This window comes from Ciconia boyciana, chromosome 1 (genome assembly GCF_034638445.1).
Source record: "Ciconia boyciana chromosome 1, ASM3463844v1, whole genome shotgun sequence".
NCBI lineage: Eukaryota > Metazoa > Chordata > Aves > Ciconiiformes > Ciconiidae > Ciconia > Ciconia boyciana.
The window spans coordinates 95263801-95283148 of NC_132934.1; the positions used below are offsets into that span (position 1 = coordinate 95263801).

General features: G+C 35.3%; 1 protein-coding gene across 1 annotated transcript in view; it reads right to left on the reverse strand.

Moving 5' to 3' along the window:
* Positions 1-19348, reverse strand: part of ABI3BP (ABI family member 3 binding protein) — a 166151-nt gene that overhangs the window by 45042 nt on the left and 101761 nt on the right. The window contains 14 exon segments of the mRNA XM_072851395.1: positions 431-505; positions 988-1062; positions 1721-1795; positions 3322-3396; positions 4129-4203; positions 4764-4811; positions 5492-5566; positions 6361-6435; positions 7307-7354; positions 8882-8956; positions 9466-9513; positions 11022-11096; positions 11589-11636; positions 14391-14459. Coding sequence (XP_072707496.1) covers positions 431-505; positions 988-1062; positions 1721-1795; positions 3322-3396; positions 4129-4203; positions 4764-4811; positions 5492-5566; positions 6361-6435; positions 7307-7354; positions 8882-8956; positions 9466-9513; positions 11022-11096; positions 11589-11636; positions 14391-14459 — 936 coding nt within the window.

A 19348-nucleotide genomic window follows, 5' to 3' on the forward strand; every position in this document is an offset into this window, starting at 1 on the left:
TACTCTTAGCATCTAACCATCTTGGACTGAGATTCTCTAACCCGAGTTTCAAAAGCACTTGAGAAATTGAAGCAAATGTATTTAGGGTAATAAAATCCCACAAAAGAAAAGAACTTAGTGAAGCTGGCTACAGCAGTATATTTTTATTAAAATTAATAGAATTCCTCACATTTTTAATGGCTACTACCCACCAATTCAACAAACAAATGTTAAAAAAACAACCACCTTAACTTCTGTTCTCCTTGGAAATTGATGCAATGCTTGGGCACTCTCTTTGATATAATTTATTAACATACTCTGAGCTGAACAATGATACTAATTTCTGTCCACATATCATGCATGTCACATGACTGCAGTACTGAATGACAGCAGAAAGTGTAACTAAGGCAGTGCCACAATAACACTTTTAAAGTTACAAACTTTAAATTACCAGGTTTAGTCTGTGGTACTTCTGGCCTGACAGATGTTTTGGGTTTGGAAGGAATGAGAAGTGTTTCTTTTGGAGCTGAAAGAAAAGGAAAAAGATTATTATTGTATTCTTCAGGAGTCATGATCCAATGCCATATTTGGCCCACAGAAAATGCATGCCTCAAATGCCTGGAAAAAAGACAGTAACAATTCCATGGCTTTCTGGAACCTGAAACAAAGTGACTATCTAAAAAATAGAAAAGTTCTAGCACTGTGCTGTAGGATAACTTGAGTTAGTGGCTAAAATTCTTGCTCTAAAAGAAAAATTAGACCACTGAATTTGGTTGGAGATCTGACAAATACAGGCTTCTGGCCAGACATGACATGTAGGCTATTTCTGCTTTACTTCTAGGATAGAACTGAGACTCATCTGAATTAAGAAATATGCATGTGTGTAAGCAGAATGCAGGCTAGCGGAATGGTGTTACACAAAATACCACACCACAGCATGTTCTCTAGAAATTTCTCCATTGAAAAATTAAAAATACTTGCATCTTAACTTTAAGGAAACTTATTTACCCATTGTTGCCCTTGAATGCCCAGTGGTAGCAGAAGATTTTGTAATAATTGGTTGTGGAGTTGTCTGATGTATTGCTGTTAAGGAGAAAATGTGAAGAAACTTAGAATATTAAACTGTAATAGAAACAAAGTAGCATTTGCACTATTTCTAAAACTTTCAAAATGCCCCAAACTAAAGAGTAGCAGACTATCTAAAAAATCAACTGCTGACAGATATAATTATCTTTCTATTAACTTCTCCTATACATTCCTTCTATAACAAAAATGGGAAGAGACACAGCCCGCCGCAACTATTTTTAAGACTACTTTTGTTTCAGTATAGCCCACAATGTCAGTTGCTAACTGCACAAGCACATTGCAAAGGAGTTCTGTTGCATTTTATAGATTAAAAAAAAGTGCTCACAGAGAAGCATCTCTGATTACCAGGAAGTAATCACAGAGAACTCAGTCTATCTAGCCACTGAAATTTGTCAACACCCACATTACTACATTTTAATCATCATTTGCTATATGTAATAGAAAGGTCGAAAAACATTTTTGATGCTATACTACAAATCCTACTATTATTTTCAGTGTAGTTTTGGCATATTTTGGATTGACTGACTTAAGTGTAACGCATTTGTTTCAGCACAAAATCAGCTATGAATAATTCTGTTAAAAAGCACAAAACCCAAGGCTAAGGGAAAGAATGATTAAACACAAACACACAAAATAAAAAGAATAACTCCATTACCAGGTTTGGTGTGTGGCACTCTTGGTTTTTCAGATGTTTTTTGTTTGGTATGAATGAACTGTTTTTCAGTTGGAGCTGAAATAAAAACAAACAGCACCCGGAACAATAATTGAAAAAACACACTGCTTTCATAGTACACAAGGAACATAAGTACGATCTGATCTGTAATAAGGCAAATTATGTAAGGGTAAAGCTGAAAATGAATCAGTTTGAATTCCTGCAAAGAAAGGAAAATAAATTAAATGGCCGCTGACACAAACAGATTTCCCCAAAATTATATACAAATTTGTAGCTTTGGATGAAGCAGTGAAGAATTTAGTCACAAACACCACACAGTAAAGTAATAGGACAAAAATAGACAGTAGTAGCCTCCATCTTCCAAATCTGCCATACATGAATATTTGAGGACAGGATCTATTTTTCAGTGAACCCTTCGTATCAGACTTGATTTATAAATTAACTTCTTTGTTCTTATGTGGGAACTATTCAATCTTGTTATCTTCATATTATTTAGTTAAAAATCCTTGCCATGTAGGAATCATTTACTGGAAAAGGTTATCTTAGCACTTGCTAGTCCATGATCCACACCAATGTGAGAGGTCCTCAAAATATCTGCCTTAGCTTGTGCATTCCTCATCCACCTTGCTCTGAAGAACCATTTTCTGCATATGGATATTGCATCAGGTAGCCCCAGATGTGTATGACAGGGCATATAAACTTCATAAAGCTATATAAAGAGATATCAAATTAATATTAACCTAAGTATCAATGCATACAGGGATATATATTAAAATAGAAACATGATGAAAAGCATTTTTCATTTCCTATTCCTCAAAAAGAAAAAACATGGTTCGAAGATTATTAAATGGCTATTAATACTTCATTAATGATACCATTTCATTCTCAGAAAATAATGGTCAATGTCTGTCTCTGAACCTGGGGGCAGAGAACTGATTATTAACAAAGATTGTTCAAGCAATACTCCTGCTGCCCAATACTGCTTGGATTCATTGGCCCTTATTTGGTCCACACATCTGACATTTAAGTTAAGAAGAAAGAATTCTCAGCTAATGTTTCATATATTTAAGCAAGTTTTCCCAACATGGATGACTAGAAGTTAGCAGAGAAGATGGCTTTAAGAACTAGTATTTAATTTAGAGGGTCATATAGCTGGCCTGTTTTGGTATATGTTATGCTATAGTTGATACCTTATCATTTTCTTGCAATTTTCTTCTGTAAAATTATACCATGAGGAGTGAAGCAGAAGAGTATTTTAGGATGACAGTATCCATACCTCAGATGCAGAAATTACAGGAATAACTACCTGCTCTTTAAATAAAGTCCCCTTTTACTGGAAAATGTATAACGTGAAGGAATTGCATCATTCTGACTGGAAAGGCTAGAAGACAAGGAAAAGAACCTTCAAAAGTAAATGAGCTCATGCATTATTACCCTTATCAAGACCAAAGGGCAAGCAAGTATCTAGAAGAAGAGCAAAACTTCATTATTAGTTTTTAATATCATGTAATGATCTCTCTCTAAGAGTATCTTCTCTAACAAGAATGGAAAATAGAGTAATTATTTATGAAATACACAATTACCCAATATTGCCTTTGTTCTTTCAGGAATATGAGGAATCATAGTAGCATCTGGTTCATGGAAGGTTGGAATGATTTCTGTTTGAAAAAATGTCAATAAATGCTCAGAATAATGAAGAGACTCTCCCTTTCCCTCCTGCCCCCTTAAAAAAACCTTCAGCACTATACTATATACAACAGGAAAGCGATGTTTTAAAACAGCAATGGGCATTTACCCTCAGAGATTTATGGTTACAGAGAGTTCAATTTTTTGTTTGTTTTTAACATCTAAATATTTAAAAAACAACAATAAACCCTTCAGTGAAATCACTGATTGTCTTATACAGGTCAGTCAGATTTATGTCAGTCAATTAGGAGATGGGGAATCTCCTAATTGAAATACAACTGAAGGGAATCCTCAATGAAAAGGGAATCTGAATGAAAGGGGAATCTGAATGAAAATATGTATATAAAGGAAAAGCACTGCAACAGCTTTAAGAGGCTTCTCTCATAAGAGCTTCAAAAACATGGTGCAAACAACTGAAGTGTGTTGCTCAGATACAAGCTGTGAATAACTTTTTATCATCGATTTAAACATCCAGGTCACTACTATTTCTTCTTCTGGTAATAGCCACGTAATATAAAAAAAAATCTTGAACTGTCATAGTTTCCATCAGTGGTATGACTTAACTGTAGCATCACAGAGGTTTCTTAAGCTAGAATGATACCCAGGTAACAGCAAATGTACTGTTGACAACTCCCCCCACTGCCCACCCTTAAAGCAGTTGCTCAATTATCAACCGCAGCTTGACAAAAGACCAGATAATTTACCAGGCTTGCTGTGTGGAGCATCTGGGATGGGAGCTGCTTTAGGTTTAAAGGGAGTATGTTGTGGTTCTTTAGGAGCTGAAAGAAAAGACTTGTTTTAAGGGTTTATACTCTTCAGAAATTAGACAGGTTTATTGCACAGCCACTGCATGCCTCGTGCTTGCAAAGAAAAACAAGATCCTTACGTGAGAGACTGAAAAATTGAGTGTCAGACACGTACAGGAATGTAAAGAGAAAAGAAAGTCCTGAGTGAAAACATGGGTGGAAAAATTGATCAAGTAAGCAAAATCTGGAGTCAAGCAACAAAAACTGAAAGAACACAGACAACTATAGTGGACATGTTTCCATCTGCATTTCAGAGCTCATAACTGCAGTACCCATGGCCTGCTTGTCTCCTACAAGTGTCAAAGGAATTACAATGTGTGTGAGAATGAAAGAAATTTTCTGTGAAGACAATAAAACAGCTAGGAACCTTTCAATACCTGGAACAGAGTAGAATTAAGTTCAACAAGTAGAAAAGAAAACAAATCAAAATCACAAACAGATGATGTGAAAAACAGGCTAATGATATATAATCTTTGGTCCAAGGAACAGCAGGGAAAAAAATAATAATGACTAGCCCAAGGTAACATCTTTACCTGTTGCTGTCTTTGGTTGTTCAACTGTAAATGCAGTAGGTGCCAAAACTTCATAAAAACAAGAACGTACACAGAATTAGCGATAAGTACAAGCAAAAGGGTAAAAATACTCCCTTTTACATGACTGATTTCTTTTCAAGTTGCAACACATACTTAAATTTGTTCTTTTCTTTTAAAAAATTATTTATTGGTGGAATTAGTGAATATACACTCACTCAAAAGGCAAGTTCAACTGATGCTTTCAGAACCATCAGGAGTTACAGGGGTTTGGCAGTTCACTAGTATGTAAATCTTTATTAGGTATATTTTTAAGGGTCAAATTCCATTACCAGGGCACACAAACATATGAGTGGTTTGAGTTACAGATATTTAGTCATACATGAAGGCCCGCAAATATGTTTTTCTCTAAGCATCTTTTGCTAGGCACAGAAGAGATGCAATTTCTTCCAAGAACATTCTTATAATGTTTGTATGTTGTCTACCCTGCTATGCAGATTATTCATCAGTGACAGCTGTCATGTGGCTGAAAAGGATATACAACTCACCAAAACTCAGCCATTAAAAATACAAATCATCTCTATCTTCCTTTAAACACATACTTAATAATCATTAAAAAATCTATTTGTTTGTAATATGAAGAGATGTTAATCAACACTTGATTCATTGAGGAAAGACAACCCAAAAGAAATCCCGAATATTCAAGCACAAGGAAACAACAATGTATTTACCAGGTTTTGTGTGTGGTACATCTGGACTTGGTGATGCTCTGGGCTTGGAAGAGACTCGCCGACTTTCTTTTGGACCTGTGAAGATGAGCAAAGTTTTGAGCATGTTATTGAGGATGATGATTCAACATAAGTCTTTTGATTTTCCTGACAGGAGATTAATTTTCTGCAAAGAAAATTTTTAGGAAGTATTTCTTGCATTTGAAAATAATCACAAAGAGATCTCCTGTCAATGCAATCAATATTATGTTAGTGCAGAGACTAAAGACAAAGTGACTGTTACAGTGCAGTGTTGGATTAACTCTCCACTCCTCTCAGCCCTATCAAACAGAGCTTTCTACAGAGTAAACTGCTCTAGTTCTAACAGTTCCCCTAGTTGTGCTTCTCAAGTGTTTCATATTCCAAAAATCTGCTGCTCATTTAAATCAACTTTGCATTAAAAAAAATCTCCAGCAAAGCAGTAAAAGCAGAAGAAACGTGGAAATTTACCACTAATTTTCAAATGGACAGAACTATTTCCAAAGTTTTAGGAACAGGAAAGTACTGTAATTTTACACTTGTAAATGAGTAACTAGAAAATACAAATACCTCTGTCACATTGTATGGAAATTAAGATGCAAATTTTCCTATGTGCAAGGGCTTAAGATGAGTGTTAACCCCCACATCCCTACCATTATACAAGTTATCGACACGTATAAATATCTAGTTGATTATCTTATTCCATGACAGCTATATAGCAAAATTTGATTATGACAGTGAAACAGAGCCTATTCAATGAGTATCCGTGTACCTTCAGAGAACTCACCAATTTTGACAATTTTCAAACTGATAAAACTTTCATGCACTAAAGGGCAAAATATTGATAAGCTTACTTGCTCTAGTTGGAGGAACACGTGGACTGGGTGACGTTTTAGGTTTGGAAGGCCCATGACGTGTATCTTTAGGAGCTGGAAGAAAGAAACTGGGTTACACTGTACTACAATTTTCCAAGGTATCGATGTCCAGTACCACCACAACAGTCAACAAAAACAGAGCAAAGATTTGAAACAAAGATATTCTATGGAAGTGATGCAAAAGAGAAGGTTTTGTTGGAACAAAATCAGGCTATAAAGAAAAGAAATAATCTTCTGTGACATATCATCAACTAAGCATGTGACAGAATTACTGGTTCTATTTAAGAAGAGGACTTAAAAAAATAAAAGAAGAAGAAAACAAAAAAAGTATCTTCAAATACAAAGACACCTGTAATGGAGGTGTACTGGAATGATTCGTAGTATCAGATTCAAATCATAAAAATTCCTTAGTCAAATGGATCTGCCTCAAGGAATCATATGATCCAAAGATCTGAAGTGATTCTGTTCTGACAGTGGAATTGAGGTTTGAGTGAAATAGAATTATTTTTCAGACCTCTATGAAGGACTGAATTTCATTTAGTAAAACTGGAGGGGAAGGGAATCACAAAAAGAAAACTTGCAGCATGCAGCTCTGCTCACCCAAACTATATGACTAACTAGAACAGTGACACCTCTACAGTATGACTGAGAACATGTAAGTTAGGATCGTGTTCTGATCTGCCCTCTGCCTCTTATCATTAAATATTGAAGGAAATTGCCCTATGTTATGTGCATAACAATTTGAAAGGCACAAGGATCCTCCTCAATTGTTTTGTAGAAAATAAGAAAAGAGACAGAGAATCTTGACTGTTAAATTATTAAGGCACATACAAAGAAAGCTGACAAATTTTTGCAGGTCTGCTCTTAATGATTTGTGTTGAAGAGGAAAGACAATGTGACTATTCAAGTAAGAAAGTATCATTACCTACAGTTGACTTTGGTTTCTCAGTTCTAAATGTAATTGGTTCCAGAACTGCATTAGCATGATAAAAAACAAAAACAAGTATTACCAAGAACAATCAAAACATTACAATCACTACCTCCACAACGGTGATACCATCCCTACTACAGCCAAAGACAGATGGTCACTCCTCCCTGAAACTCAATACATGTCAGAGTATTATGCCGCTCAGAATTGCCTCCAGTTCAACGCAATAGCTCTAATACAGAACAGAGCCCAAATACAAATCTGAAGCTTTTGTAATAAACCACAAAGAAATTGTGGGTGGTTTTTCACCTTCAGCTTTGTACACTTTCCTGACTTATTTCAAGGTTTTGATTCAAACAATAGATGCAGACTTACTGGGGGAAAAAGGAACCTTAGTTGTCATCTTTCTGCCCACTTTTCCAGGAGCACCATCTGATACTGCATATATCTTGGATACCCATACTGAGTCTGTCTGGGATGGAGTTTATTTTCTTCATAGCAGCCCCTGTGGTACTCTGTTTTAGATTTGTGACCAAGACAGTGTTGATAACACACCAATGTTTTAGCTATTGCTGAATAGTGCTTGTTACAGCATCAAGGACTTCTTTGTTTCTCACTCTGCCCCAAGCAAGTAGGCTGGGGGTGGGCAAGATGCTAGGAGGGGACACAGCTGGGACAGCTGAACCAAATTGACCAAAGGGACATTCCACCTCATATAATGTCATGCTTAGCAACAAAACTGGGGGGTAGTCTTTCCAAAGGACCCATTGCTTCTAGACTGGAATTGGTCTGCTAGTGGGATGGGGTGAGTGACTGCCTTTGTATCACTTGTTTTTTTCCCCTCTTTTTATCCTTCACTTGTTAAACTGTCTTTATCTTGAACTATGATTTTTCTTCTCTCTTTTGCTCTTCTGATTCTCTCCCCCAGCCCACTGCGGGGTGGAATGAGCAAGTGGCTAGTGGGTGCTTAGTTGCTGGCTGGGGTCAACCCACCACAGTACCTCATGCAATTGCTAGTGTGAGTTGTATAACTTTCTTCCTCCATCCTTCATTAACCCAGGGTTGTATATCGCTCTATACCAAGTTGTGTAAACAACATTATAGAAAGTATTACACATCCTTAAATCTCTGAACAACATAAGGGTTGTGCAAAAGTGAACTGAAAAGTACAAAAGAATGATTGTTCCTGGGAAAGAAAAAACAAGTACACAGTTTGAGAAATACAGAAAAAACCCCTTCCTCTTTGCAATGACACCCCTCCTTTTCACCTTCACGTTCCCAAAACCCAAGCAAATTCACACAGAACAGACCTATTTTCACTGACAACTGCACAGAAAATGCCCACTGTTGCAGTGACTTAAAATGTAAAAAAGAACTGAAGACAGAGATTTTAAACTTACCTGGTTGCTTATAAATTCCACGTCATGACATGCGATACTGGATTTTATCCCTCAAGGAATGCTCCAACATATACACCCAAGGGATACATATAAATCTGAAGCTCCACTGATCACAGTAGAATTCATAAGACACACATATTAGTATGATAAGATAAAGAAATAATGTACTTACCAGGTTTGGTTTGTGGCACCTCTGAGCTTGGTGATGTTTTAGGTTTGGAGGGAACATGCTGTGTTTCTTTTGGAACTGAAATTTAAAAAAATGCAACTATTAAAATCTTTCAAGAACTGAGACTGACAGAAGGCATAATGTTAATAAAGAACACATGCCTTTGGGACCCTCTGGAAACACAAAAAGCTTGTATGAGTAATGGAGAAGTATGAATGTCTGGTACACAAAAAACCAGTGCTGATGGAGAACCTCTGTAACAGGATAACATAAAGCAAGGCCAGTATGGATGGATTAGTATAAAGATGAAGCAGCACATGACAGAAACTGAGTATAGAGACACGTAGTCAAAGGTAGATTGTGGTGCTTCCATCCACTTTACAGAACACATTTCTGTGAGAAAAACCAAACAAGATGATTATGAATTGGTAGTGTAAAATCACACACACAAAAAAACAACTTACAGAAGGACTAAATTTAATAGTAAAAAATTATGACAGTGGAGTACAATGAAGATGTACTTGTGATGCTCGGTGTATACTGAGAAAAAAGCTAAATATGATGGTCCCTGTAGGTGAAACTGTTACCTATTGTTGGTTTTAGTTAACCAGTTCTAAGTGTTATAGATTCCAGGACTGTATCAGAAAAAAAACATAAAAGCTATTATGAAAATTGAAGGGAATAATTCCACTTACAATTAGTACTACTTGTCTAGTAACTGCATTTTGAATTATATACTATGTATACTGCCTCATACAAAAACTGTTATATTAAATGAAGTCTCTGAGAAAGCAGTGTAAGCTGAAACATAACGTGAGCTTAGTTCTCCCATGCGCTTCAATGAGATATCCAAATATGTATCACTCCTTTATTCAGAAAATGGCTTTTGAGGGACACAAATCTCTTCCCTTTGTGATGTATTTCAAATGCAGTTTATATATACAATCGGAATCAGAGACCACTTGCATGTTTTCTGGATGCTATATTATTAAAGAGCATTATGGTGTATTGCATTGCATGATCACATACTTCAACTCTAAACTGGTACGGATCTAAAATAAAACTGGGTGTTTAAGGGGCATAAGGATGTGAAATTGATGCTATTTTCTAGCATTTCCCACATTAGAAACAGAGGCACAATAGAAATGGTATCCCTCTCTGTGTCAATTCTTCTGTATGGGTGACAGTGAAAAAAAATTTATTTGGATCTTTTAAGACAATCACAAGATAAGTGGATGATGCTGCAAAAAAAGTCCTGTATATTATAGATTCTTGAAGAAACAGTAACTTTTTTTTTTTTTTAAACACAGAACAGTACAAACCTGTAACATTTGTGTGACAAAACCATTTTTTGAGAAGGCCAGACTACTATAATAATGAAAAATGGCCACAGAGGTAACTGAGTTACCATGCTACAATCTAATGCTTTAGATTAGATTGTAGCTCCCTGTCTACAATCTGAAGATCTTCAGTAAAGTGATCATCATGAAATTTTTCACATTTACCAAAAGATAACACATGTTGATATTTGATACCCTTGTAATTTTCTGTTGCTATTACCAACTGGATAGCAGAGGACAAAGAGTAATTTTTCCTGCCTACCACTGAATTCAACTGCACTCACATTTAATGACATAGTATAAAAATCCAGTATTTTGGAATACGGCATAAATGATCATTAATGCTAATAAATAATAATATTTATAAACAAATAGTAACTATGCACTTGGTAATTTACTCGTTCATGCAGAAAATAATAATGTAATGAAATTCAGTAACTGGGACTTAAAAGGGAAACGTATTTATTCTAACAATGCAAACCAATGTGGGAAAGAATTGTACCACCTAAGTAGCCATAATACATACTTTAATTGCTAGATATTTGCTTTAGTTACCACTGTAATCTGAGTTTAACAACAATATTCTCATCCTGCTGCCATGAAGCAGCAGAGATTTATTCTTCTGCATGATGAAAAACACCTAGCAAATGTTACTACTCCTGAAAACTGCAAATATACACTGAACATACAGCAGAACAGAACCCCATTACGTTTTAACTGTCTCAGATAACTAATCAGCTGCTCAGAAATACATTTCAATCCAATATAAACTGTATTAGAAATAATCACACAAAGCAGTTTACCATCTTTGGCCTGTGGGATATGAGGTTTGGGTGAAGTTTTAGGTTTAGAAGGAATATGTTGAGTCTCCTTTGGAGCTGGAAGAGAAAATGTGGGTAATAAGTTGGTTAAATTGCACAGTAATTAGTGTCTGATATCAAGTTGAACACACAAACACAGAAACCTCACACCTGCAACAGAGAAAAAAAGTCTCTTTGTAGGAAGTAGGAAAGAAAGTCAGGTAATACTCTCCGTGTGTTTACAACAATCTAAGCAAAAGAGTGGAATTTTAGTCATTTTTGAAACTCAGGTTTTATTTGTTTAAATAAAAAGCTGGGACAAGCACAGGCAAGCATAATTATGAGAAAAGTGACTCAGAGATGCCAGCATTGTTTTCTTTAAAAAAAGGAGACGCTCCAACTGTGAAGAGAGCAAGATGCTCAACTTGTCATGAATGCCAAGCAAGAGAATTACCTAGAAGAAAAATGAAGTTTAATGAAACAATCCTAAGGCATAAGGTGATTAACTTCAGTGATGCTTTCTGTGATGAAAAAAGGAAACACAACAGCTTGACAAGGAAATACCATTACCTATTGTTGACCTTGGTGGTTCAATTCTAAGTGTAATAGGTTCCAAAACTGCAACAGAAACAGTGTGACACGGTAAGTATGGAACGTACTCCAAAAAACTTAAAATTACTCCACTGGTAAGTATAAAAGCAGGTGCTAATACTACACCACAGTAATGAGGATCTTCACATTAACTTTTACTTTTTAAAACCATGGACAATTAAACTTCCTAATAATACAGGTTCAATAAGAAAAAATATAATTGCACAAACTTGATGGCAATGGACGCAAAAATATGTTACAGAAACCAGTAAATCCTCGAACAAGCAAGGGAAGAGATCACACCGCTTAACTCGGAGACAGCAAGGGACTCTTGATATACAAAACATCAGGTATCCCCAAACTGAGTCTGCTACTACTTGAAAGTGGCATGCTGACCATGACAAAACAGTTGAATTTTTCCTCTAAGGTGAGAAGTCAAGCACAGGACTAAAAGGTTGCTATTGGTACAGCTATATAATTATCTGAAAAAACTTATTTTTGATAAAGCCTCTTAGTTTTTTCTCATTATAGCCTCTTATGATTTGGATCACAAAACCAATACTTCATGTCCTTTTCCTCCTCGCAAACTATGCCAAATTGGGGAAAAAAATGGAAAAAAAAATAATCCTAAATTATGAAATGGCAGAATCTATAAAAATTTCCTGGCAGTACAGAAAATATATTAAAATAATATTAATTGATAAATTCTTCCCTCTCAAGGCAGTAACAACTAAAGTAACACATAACATAGACATACGCATGTAAAGATAGAAACTTTTCTATAACCTATACTCACTTATCTCCCAAACTTATACATCTACCTATTTTAAAAATAGGATTTACAGTAAATAAAACTATAAAACTTTGTTTGCAATTAATGCTTTTGATACTACAGTATTTCTTACACTTCTACTAACATTCACAGTATAATATAGCCTAGTATTAATATTGCTGCAAATGAGAAAAAAAGCCAAAACAACCAGCATTAACTTCTTTCCGTTGACAATGGCCAGATACCGTATAGAAAACTTAAACTAGTTACTAATCTTTCTAATGTGCTCACTACATAACCCTGGTTTGCAATGACTTTGCTATTATTCAAGCTCATCAATTACCTTCAGAATTCAAATTAAAAATATTTTTCTATCAAACACTCATTTCTATTTTCAGGTTGCCTTAAAAAAATCAGTTCTTAAAATGAGTTCTTAAAAAGAAAAAAACCTTCAGATATTCAAAATAAAATTAAATTCTTTGGTAAGTCTGCAATTGCTTTCCGAAGCAATTTGGTTTCTCTTTGTATAAATATTATTCCAAAATAATGAACAACTTCCTTCTCCCCTCCTCCAGGGAAAAAAAGTTGAAGTTTTTCACTTTTTTACTTTCTGCACTAATAGCAAGCCTCAAAGTACAGAATTTCGAAAGAAGCGCCCTATCAGATTTAGCTTGAGGTGTTTTGGTCTTAGCAGATGATTTGGGCTTCAAATGTGTGGATTGTGAGTCCTGATACCGGAAAAAACTTGGTTTGTAAAACCCTGTATTTAAGCTGAAAGTAAATGGTGTCCCATAGAAGAATCACATTCACATTCAGCAGTGAAGAAATGAAGTCTAGGAAATGACCTTCAGTTCATATCAATGAATAAACACAGAAAAAAATGGTGCTATGGGTTTAATGCATGAAATAGTATTAGATATGGGCAAACCAAGCAGACAGAGCCTTTGAAGAAAGGGATAATTAAAGAGCTGGATGTTCTTCTGCAGCAAAATTAGCTTCTAAGAGTTTAGCCAAAAGCCAAAGAAAAGAGAGCTAAGAACCGATCCTAAGAAAACATTGTTATCCAATATTGACCTTGGCAAATCAAGGTCATTAGAAGAGTTTTGAGAGTACTTTATGAAGTAAAACTTATTGCAGTTGGAAACAGTGAATCTAAGTGATTTGTTGCTAATTAACCAAAACCAATTAATTCTATTTAATCAAATCATTTAAGCAAAGACTTAAAGCCATCCTCATCGAGTAAAGTATTATAAATGTAGTTGGCTTCATCCAGGTTTTAAAGAGCAAAGTTATACCTCTGAAAACATCTTAAAGTGCTTCTCAGAATACAATCTGCATAACAAATGCAAACAGTGACTCAAATCTTCATTTGAATTAGATACAACATTTCAAGGCTCACTGCAAAGGACACCTTTGTTCTTAGTCTACATTAAAAACATATTTATTAAACACATCACTAAATATATATTCCCATACCAAAAAAGGTAATTATCATGTATTACTTTATATAAACTTTCCTCCTCACTAAAACTAGAATTACTTTATTTTCTTAAATCGAACACAAGTTTCCATGGATTACTTGAAAAGATGCAATATTTTCCATAAATTTGAGAAATTATCAAGCAATGGTTGGTTATGTGCAACAAAGAACTCCCCCTTCTGCAGAAATTATTCAGCAGTTTGTAGTTTTAAATGTGATGTTTAGATTAAGTACATTATTTTTATATTTCATAAAATCTTTATTATTGCAATAATTCTTATTCTTTCTTTTTCTAATGTAATTGAAGTTTCTAATCAGATACCTTTGAAGTGATATCCTGTGTTTTAGAAGACAATATCTCCATGCTAGAAACATGGAGAAATAATAACGCACCAAAACTATACTTCCTTTTGTTGGGTTTGGACCACATACAAATAAGCAAGAAGCCTACAAGAAACGGTGTTTTCAACTGCACATATTATCAGACCAATGAAAACAAGAATGACTAAAGATGACTCGTGATCATTACCCTCTGCAGTCTTTGGACGTTCATATGTGTAGGGACTCCTAGCAGTGACTGACACCGGAATGGTTGCTGCTGGAATAAAGAGAATTTTCTTGAGAGAAATACAGGTGCACCTGTATCTATTTCTCAACTTCTGGTATGGCTTAGCTGCTCTTGCTTCCCAACTAAAACCCACCTCCTCCCCACTATTCAAATGGAAACACTGAGTAAATAATAAATTTACTGAATGTTCTTAAGGAACAGTAACTACCCTGTGCAGCTTTTGCTGCTCTTTGAAAATAAAAGGTGCATTTATGCTACAGGAACACCACTGGCAGAGGAGCTCTCTGAGTCTTCATCTTCCTGTTTTCCTGACAGCTTTTTTTTTCTCTTTATGGCTGTAGACCACTGAAAAGAAACGGTTCCAGAGAAATCTTTTTTCTTTGGTAAATCTTTCTATTAATTTTCCTGAGTTTCTTCCACAGTGATAAAAGGTTAGACGTGAAAGATTTCAGGTGTAAATAACTGCAAAGTCACAGAAAGTAAGGCTGAAGATCCCAGCAGGTTATCTAGTGCTACAGCATATTAGATAATCAAGTTAAAAAGATTCCCATCTCTATCCAGAGTAATTAATTAGGTTTGAAAGGAAAGAACTCCAAAGACTCTGAAAAATATAAGGAACTTTGAAGACAAAGTTGGTAGAATTGTTTAGTATTAGCATGACTTTACAGTTGGAGTCCATTTTCATTCCTAAATACATCTACAGTCATTAAGTAATCAACGTGCTTATCCAAACCTTCAAACTTTACTTCACTTGTTTACTCTGCTTTGACTCTTCTCAGTCTATGTTTTATTACCTATACATCCTGGTGCTCTCTCTCTCTTTCTCATGATACAGATTTTAATTAGGAATGAAAAAATGATTGATTAATATTGTACAATGTGCCTCCAAGTTTATCTTTGGACATACTGACAAATTGTCCTGTTGAAGTCCACAAACATTTTAAGACTCACAAGTACACTTATTTTGAGGAATTTATCTTAAAACTTTGAAATACAGTAAAATCTGAGACCTAAAACTTCCAAAATTATGTCAGTTTAGATATAAAATTACATTATTAATTTAAAAGTCTCTGTTTCCTTGCATGAAGGTTTATGATGAGGGGATTAGATTTGGGGGGACTGAGTTTTAGTTTAACAGACTGAATAAAGGAACTGACATATTTCATTCAGAATTTTAAATCTTCCCTCATTTCTTTACTGGCATTTTTTATAGTTAATGATTGATGTATTTGATACTATTGCAACTACTCTAAGAAAGTGAAATACTCCCAAATGTCTTCAGGACAAATAATTTGGGCAATTAAGTAAACTGGCTGCCCAAAGAGGTTGTGGATTCTCAGTCCCTGGAGATATTAAACAACTGTCTGGACATGGTCCTGGGCAACCAGCTCTAGGTGGCCCTGCATGAGCAGGGGGTTGGACAAGATGAACTCCAGAGGTCCCTTCCAACCTCAACCCTTCTGTGATTCTGTGAAAGGACATAGCAATTACCCAGCATTGTCATAGGCTATTCTGGATGCAAAAAGACTTTAGGTTTGGAAGAAGCAGCTTTACTGGGAACTGACAAGTTGAAAAAAAATTTGGACAGACAGCAATTATGAAGTTTTCCTATGTTCTCTGGGAATCAGATCTCTAAAGTAACATGCACTGGGTAGGTAAATCTCTCCTCAAGACCGTCCTCTTTAAAGCCATGTCATTGAAAATGATAATGCATGAAGTGGCTCACATGAAGTGACAGCACCATTCTTTTTAAAAAGAAAAAAAAAGTCCAACCCAGTCAGTGTAATCGGTTCTTGCTCCCAACCACAGGGCTCTGGTACTAGCTGGGGTCAAAAGGTGAAGAATGAGAATACGCAGAAGCAACTATGGAAAAATAATTCACTGGTAGGATCTCTTTGTTCTTTGCCAAGTTCTTCTCTGAGCTGCCACATGTGGAAGTACTGCTCTGTCATGACAAAGATCAGCAGGGAATTCTTACCTATTTCAGAACTGGAGACTACTTTCCTACACCTGGCAGCACTTAGTACTGCATAACATATCTGTGCCTCAACACTATGTTTTGCTCTAAATCCAAGCAGGGAAGTCCAATAAGCAGCATACTAACCTATAAGTTAGGTACTTTGCACATTCTTCCAGAACTAACTTAGGGTCATATATTCATCGTGCCATGTTTTTCTGATGAATCTTAAATCACTCCGATCTGTTTTTTCTTTTTAATTTCTTTGTTTTTTCAAACATAAATTCAGCAATGTCATCCTCCTCCCAATACTAAAGAGATTCTGAAAGTCTCTGGTAATTACTTGGTCTCAGCCCATTTCAAAAAAAGTTCATTAATAGATATATAATTCACATTTCATGTAGACTTTTTTAGATAAAAAGAAGAGGTTGAGCTGGGAGATTGATTTCTCAGAATGATTATGAGAAGAGAATAAGATTGGGAGGAAATAAAATCCCTTTCATTTCTTCTGACCTTTCTGAAAGCAGAGCATCTAAATAAAACTCCCAGACAATATAAGAGGACTTTGACACAGAAGTTACTCTTGATATTGTTGAACAATTTATTAGATTATTAGGTTGTAAGCACTGAGCAGCCAGGTAACCTGAGACTTGGAAGGACAGAAAATAGTAAGAAAGACATGCACCAAATTATCAAGGAGAGTTTTCATAGGCTGAGAAGGCATGGTTCTCTGGTATGACTATACTTCAGAAGATGCATGTTTAGAAGTCCTTCCAGGACCCTCACAGTTCTGGTAAGGGAGAGAAGACTGTAAAAGGAACAACTGCTTGTATGCACCAATCTATGTAACATTACTCTATCTTAACTTCGGTACTATATTGAGACTATGGAAATTTAAAAATAGTAGGCAGTTGAGATCTTCCTCTACAACAGACAAGTTCTGCCTATTTGTTGTTAAGACAGTTCTGCAGTTCTCTTGCAAAACTCCCATGTCACACAAGTGGAAATGCGTGGATGCATATGAAGAACTAGCATTTTGTACTAGAGGCACAAGAGAGTGCAAATTTATAATGCATCTACAGGGACTCAACAGGTTCATTATAAAGAGCTATTCTTGCACTTTTCTGGAAAGAAAATGTTGCAGTGCGGTTGGATGCATGGTAGAAAATTAATTATCATTTCCTTTCCTGAAACATGGATAACTTAGTATTTTAGAGAGAGAGATTAATGCTAGCAATAATACAAGTGAGCACAATAGTTGGGCATGATCACATTGGCAACAGGAACTTTTTTCATGCAGGCAAAAGATTTGATTACTCACAGATGAAGAAAAAGAATGAAGCTGCAAACTTTCCCTAGAATCTACAGTTGGTTGGTTGGAAAAACTGAAAATTGTTTATATGGTCGGTATTTTTTTTAAATGAACTGTTTTTGCTCCACTGCAAAAAGACAAATACTTTACCAGAAGCAGTACAAAAGTCTTATTAACAATAAGAGCCAAAATTAATGTTTGACTCAAAGTGGGTCATTAGTAAGTCAGTGATCAAGTATGAATTTGGCACATATTCTTCATTATTTTGATTCACTGTTAAGGAAAGGTGACAACCACTGTCATGGCACAAATTTTAATTTAAGCTGAACTCCCAAGTGATGCTGGAATACAGAGGAGGTCCCGCTCTTTGACCATTTTCCCACCTATCCAAAAGCCAGGTTATCCCCATGCACTGCATATTTTATGCCTCAAATAATAATTTCTGAACAAGAATATAATAATTTGTCCCATCAGAACAAATGACAAATTCTCAAATACCTACTTACAGGAAGATCATTACAAGCTTAATTATGATTAAAAATTGTTTCTTAGGATTCTGTCTGATCGATCAGTGAAGCCACTAACAAGAAAAGGACAAACAAGAGGCATGCATACAAATACAGAATCATGCCACTTTATTTGTAGTTATATAGAAACTTGTTATATAGCCTAGTTATAGAATAGCTAGAATAACTAGTTATATTCATTGTGGAAACATCAATATACAGTGTTGATCTTGGCCGTCCAAGGGTGTAAAACAATTTTATGCAACAGTTTCCAAATGAGTTGGTTTTTTTCTCTGTTGTTTCAAAAAAACCATGCAGGATTCAGATCTATATTCAGACATAGGCATCTACAGCAGAGACAAACGTAATTATTCTAGTAATACAATACTGGATTTCCTACGCTAAAAATGTTGTAGGAGCTGTAATCACCATGAAAAACTAATTATGCACACTATTTTGAGACAGTTCCAAGTCATAAATACCATTTAGTTAACAAGCTTCACAAGGAATTATTTGGTCTGAAGAGAGTAATTTGTTTTATGAGCAAAAAAATAATTCACAGAGAATCTGGAAATAATTTAATAATATTGTCTGACCTCTTCCAGGATTAAGTAATATGTTCTTGCAATATACAATTATGCAATTTTAAGCTTTTTAACTTCATTATAAACCATGTAACACTAGTAATATTTTCGTAACTGTATTCACTTATTCTCCAGCTCCAGAAAATGCCAGGTGTCTTTTATTCTCCGACATACATCATAGACCAAATTCAACCCTGGTGTGAAGGTGCAATTTCATTTGCCATCATAAAATGTACCTTTACTAAATTCCAGAGCAGAATTTCACTCTTACTTCCACAGTTTCAGGTTAAGTTTACATATGCATTAATGATCACTGAATCAATACAAAACCTATGGTTCTAGGTAAGATACTATATCCATCAGCAAAGCAGGAGAATTTGTATTTTCTGGACCCTGTGCTGAACTGAGTCGGAAAACTTCTTATTTTGAAATGAAAAGCAGGAAAACAATTTTTTTCGATGCCAGGCCATGTGACTTGGTGATTTGGGATATAAAAGTTAAAAGTTTTCTAGCTTTGCTTCAAATTTTTTTCGTTCAATACAAAAATATTCCTCAAAGAG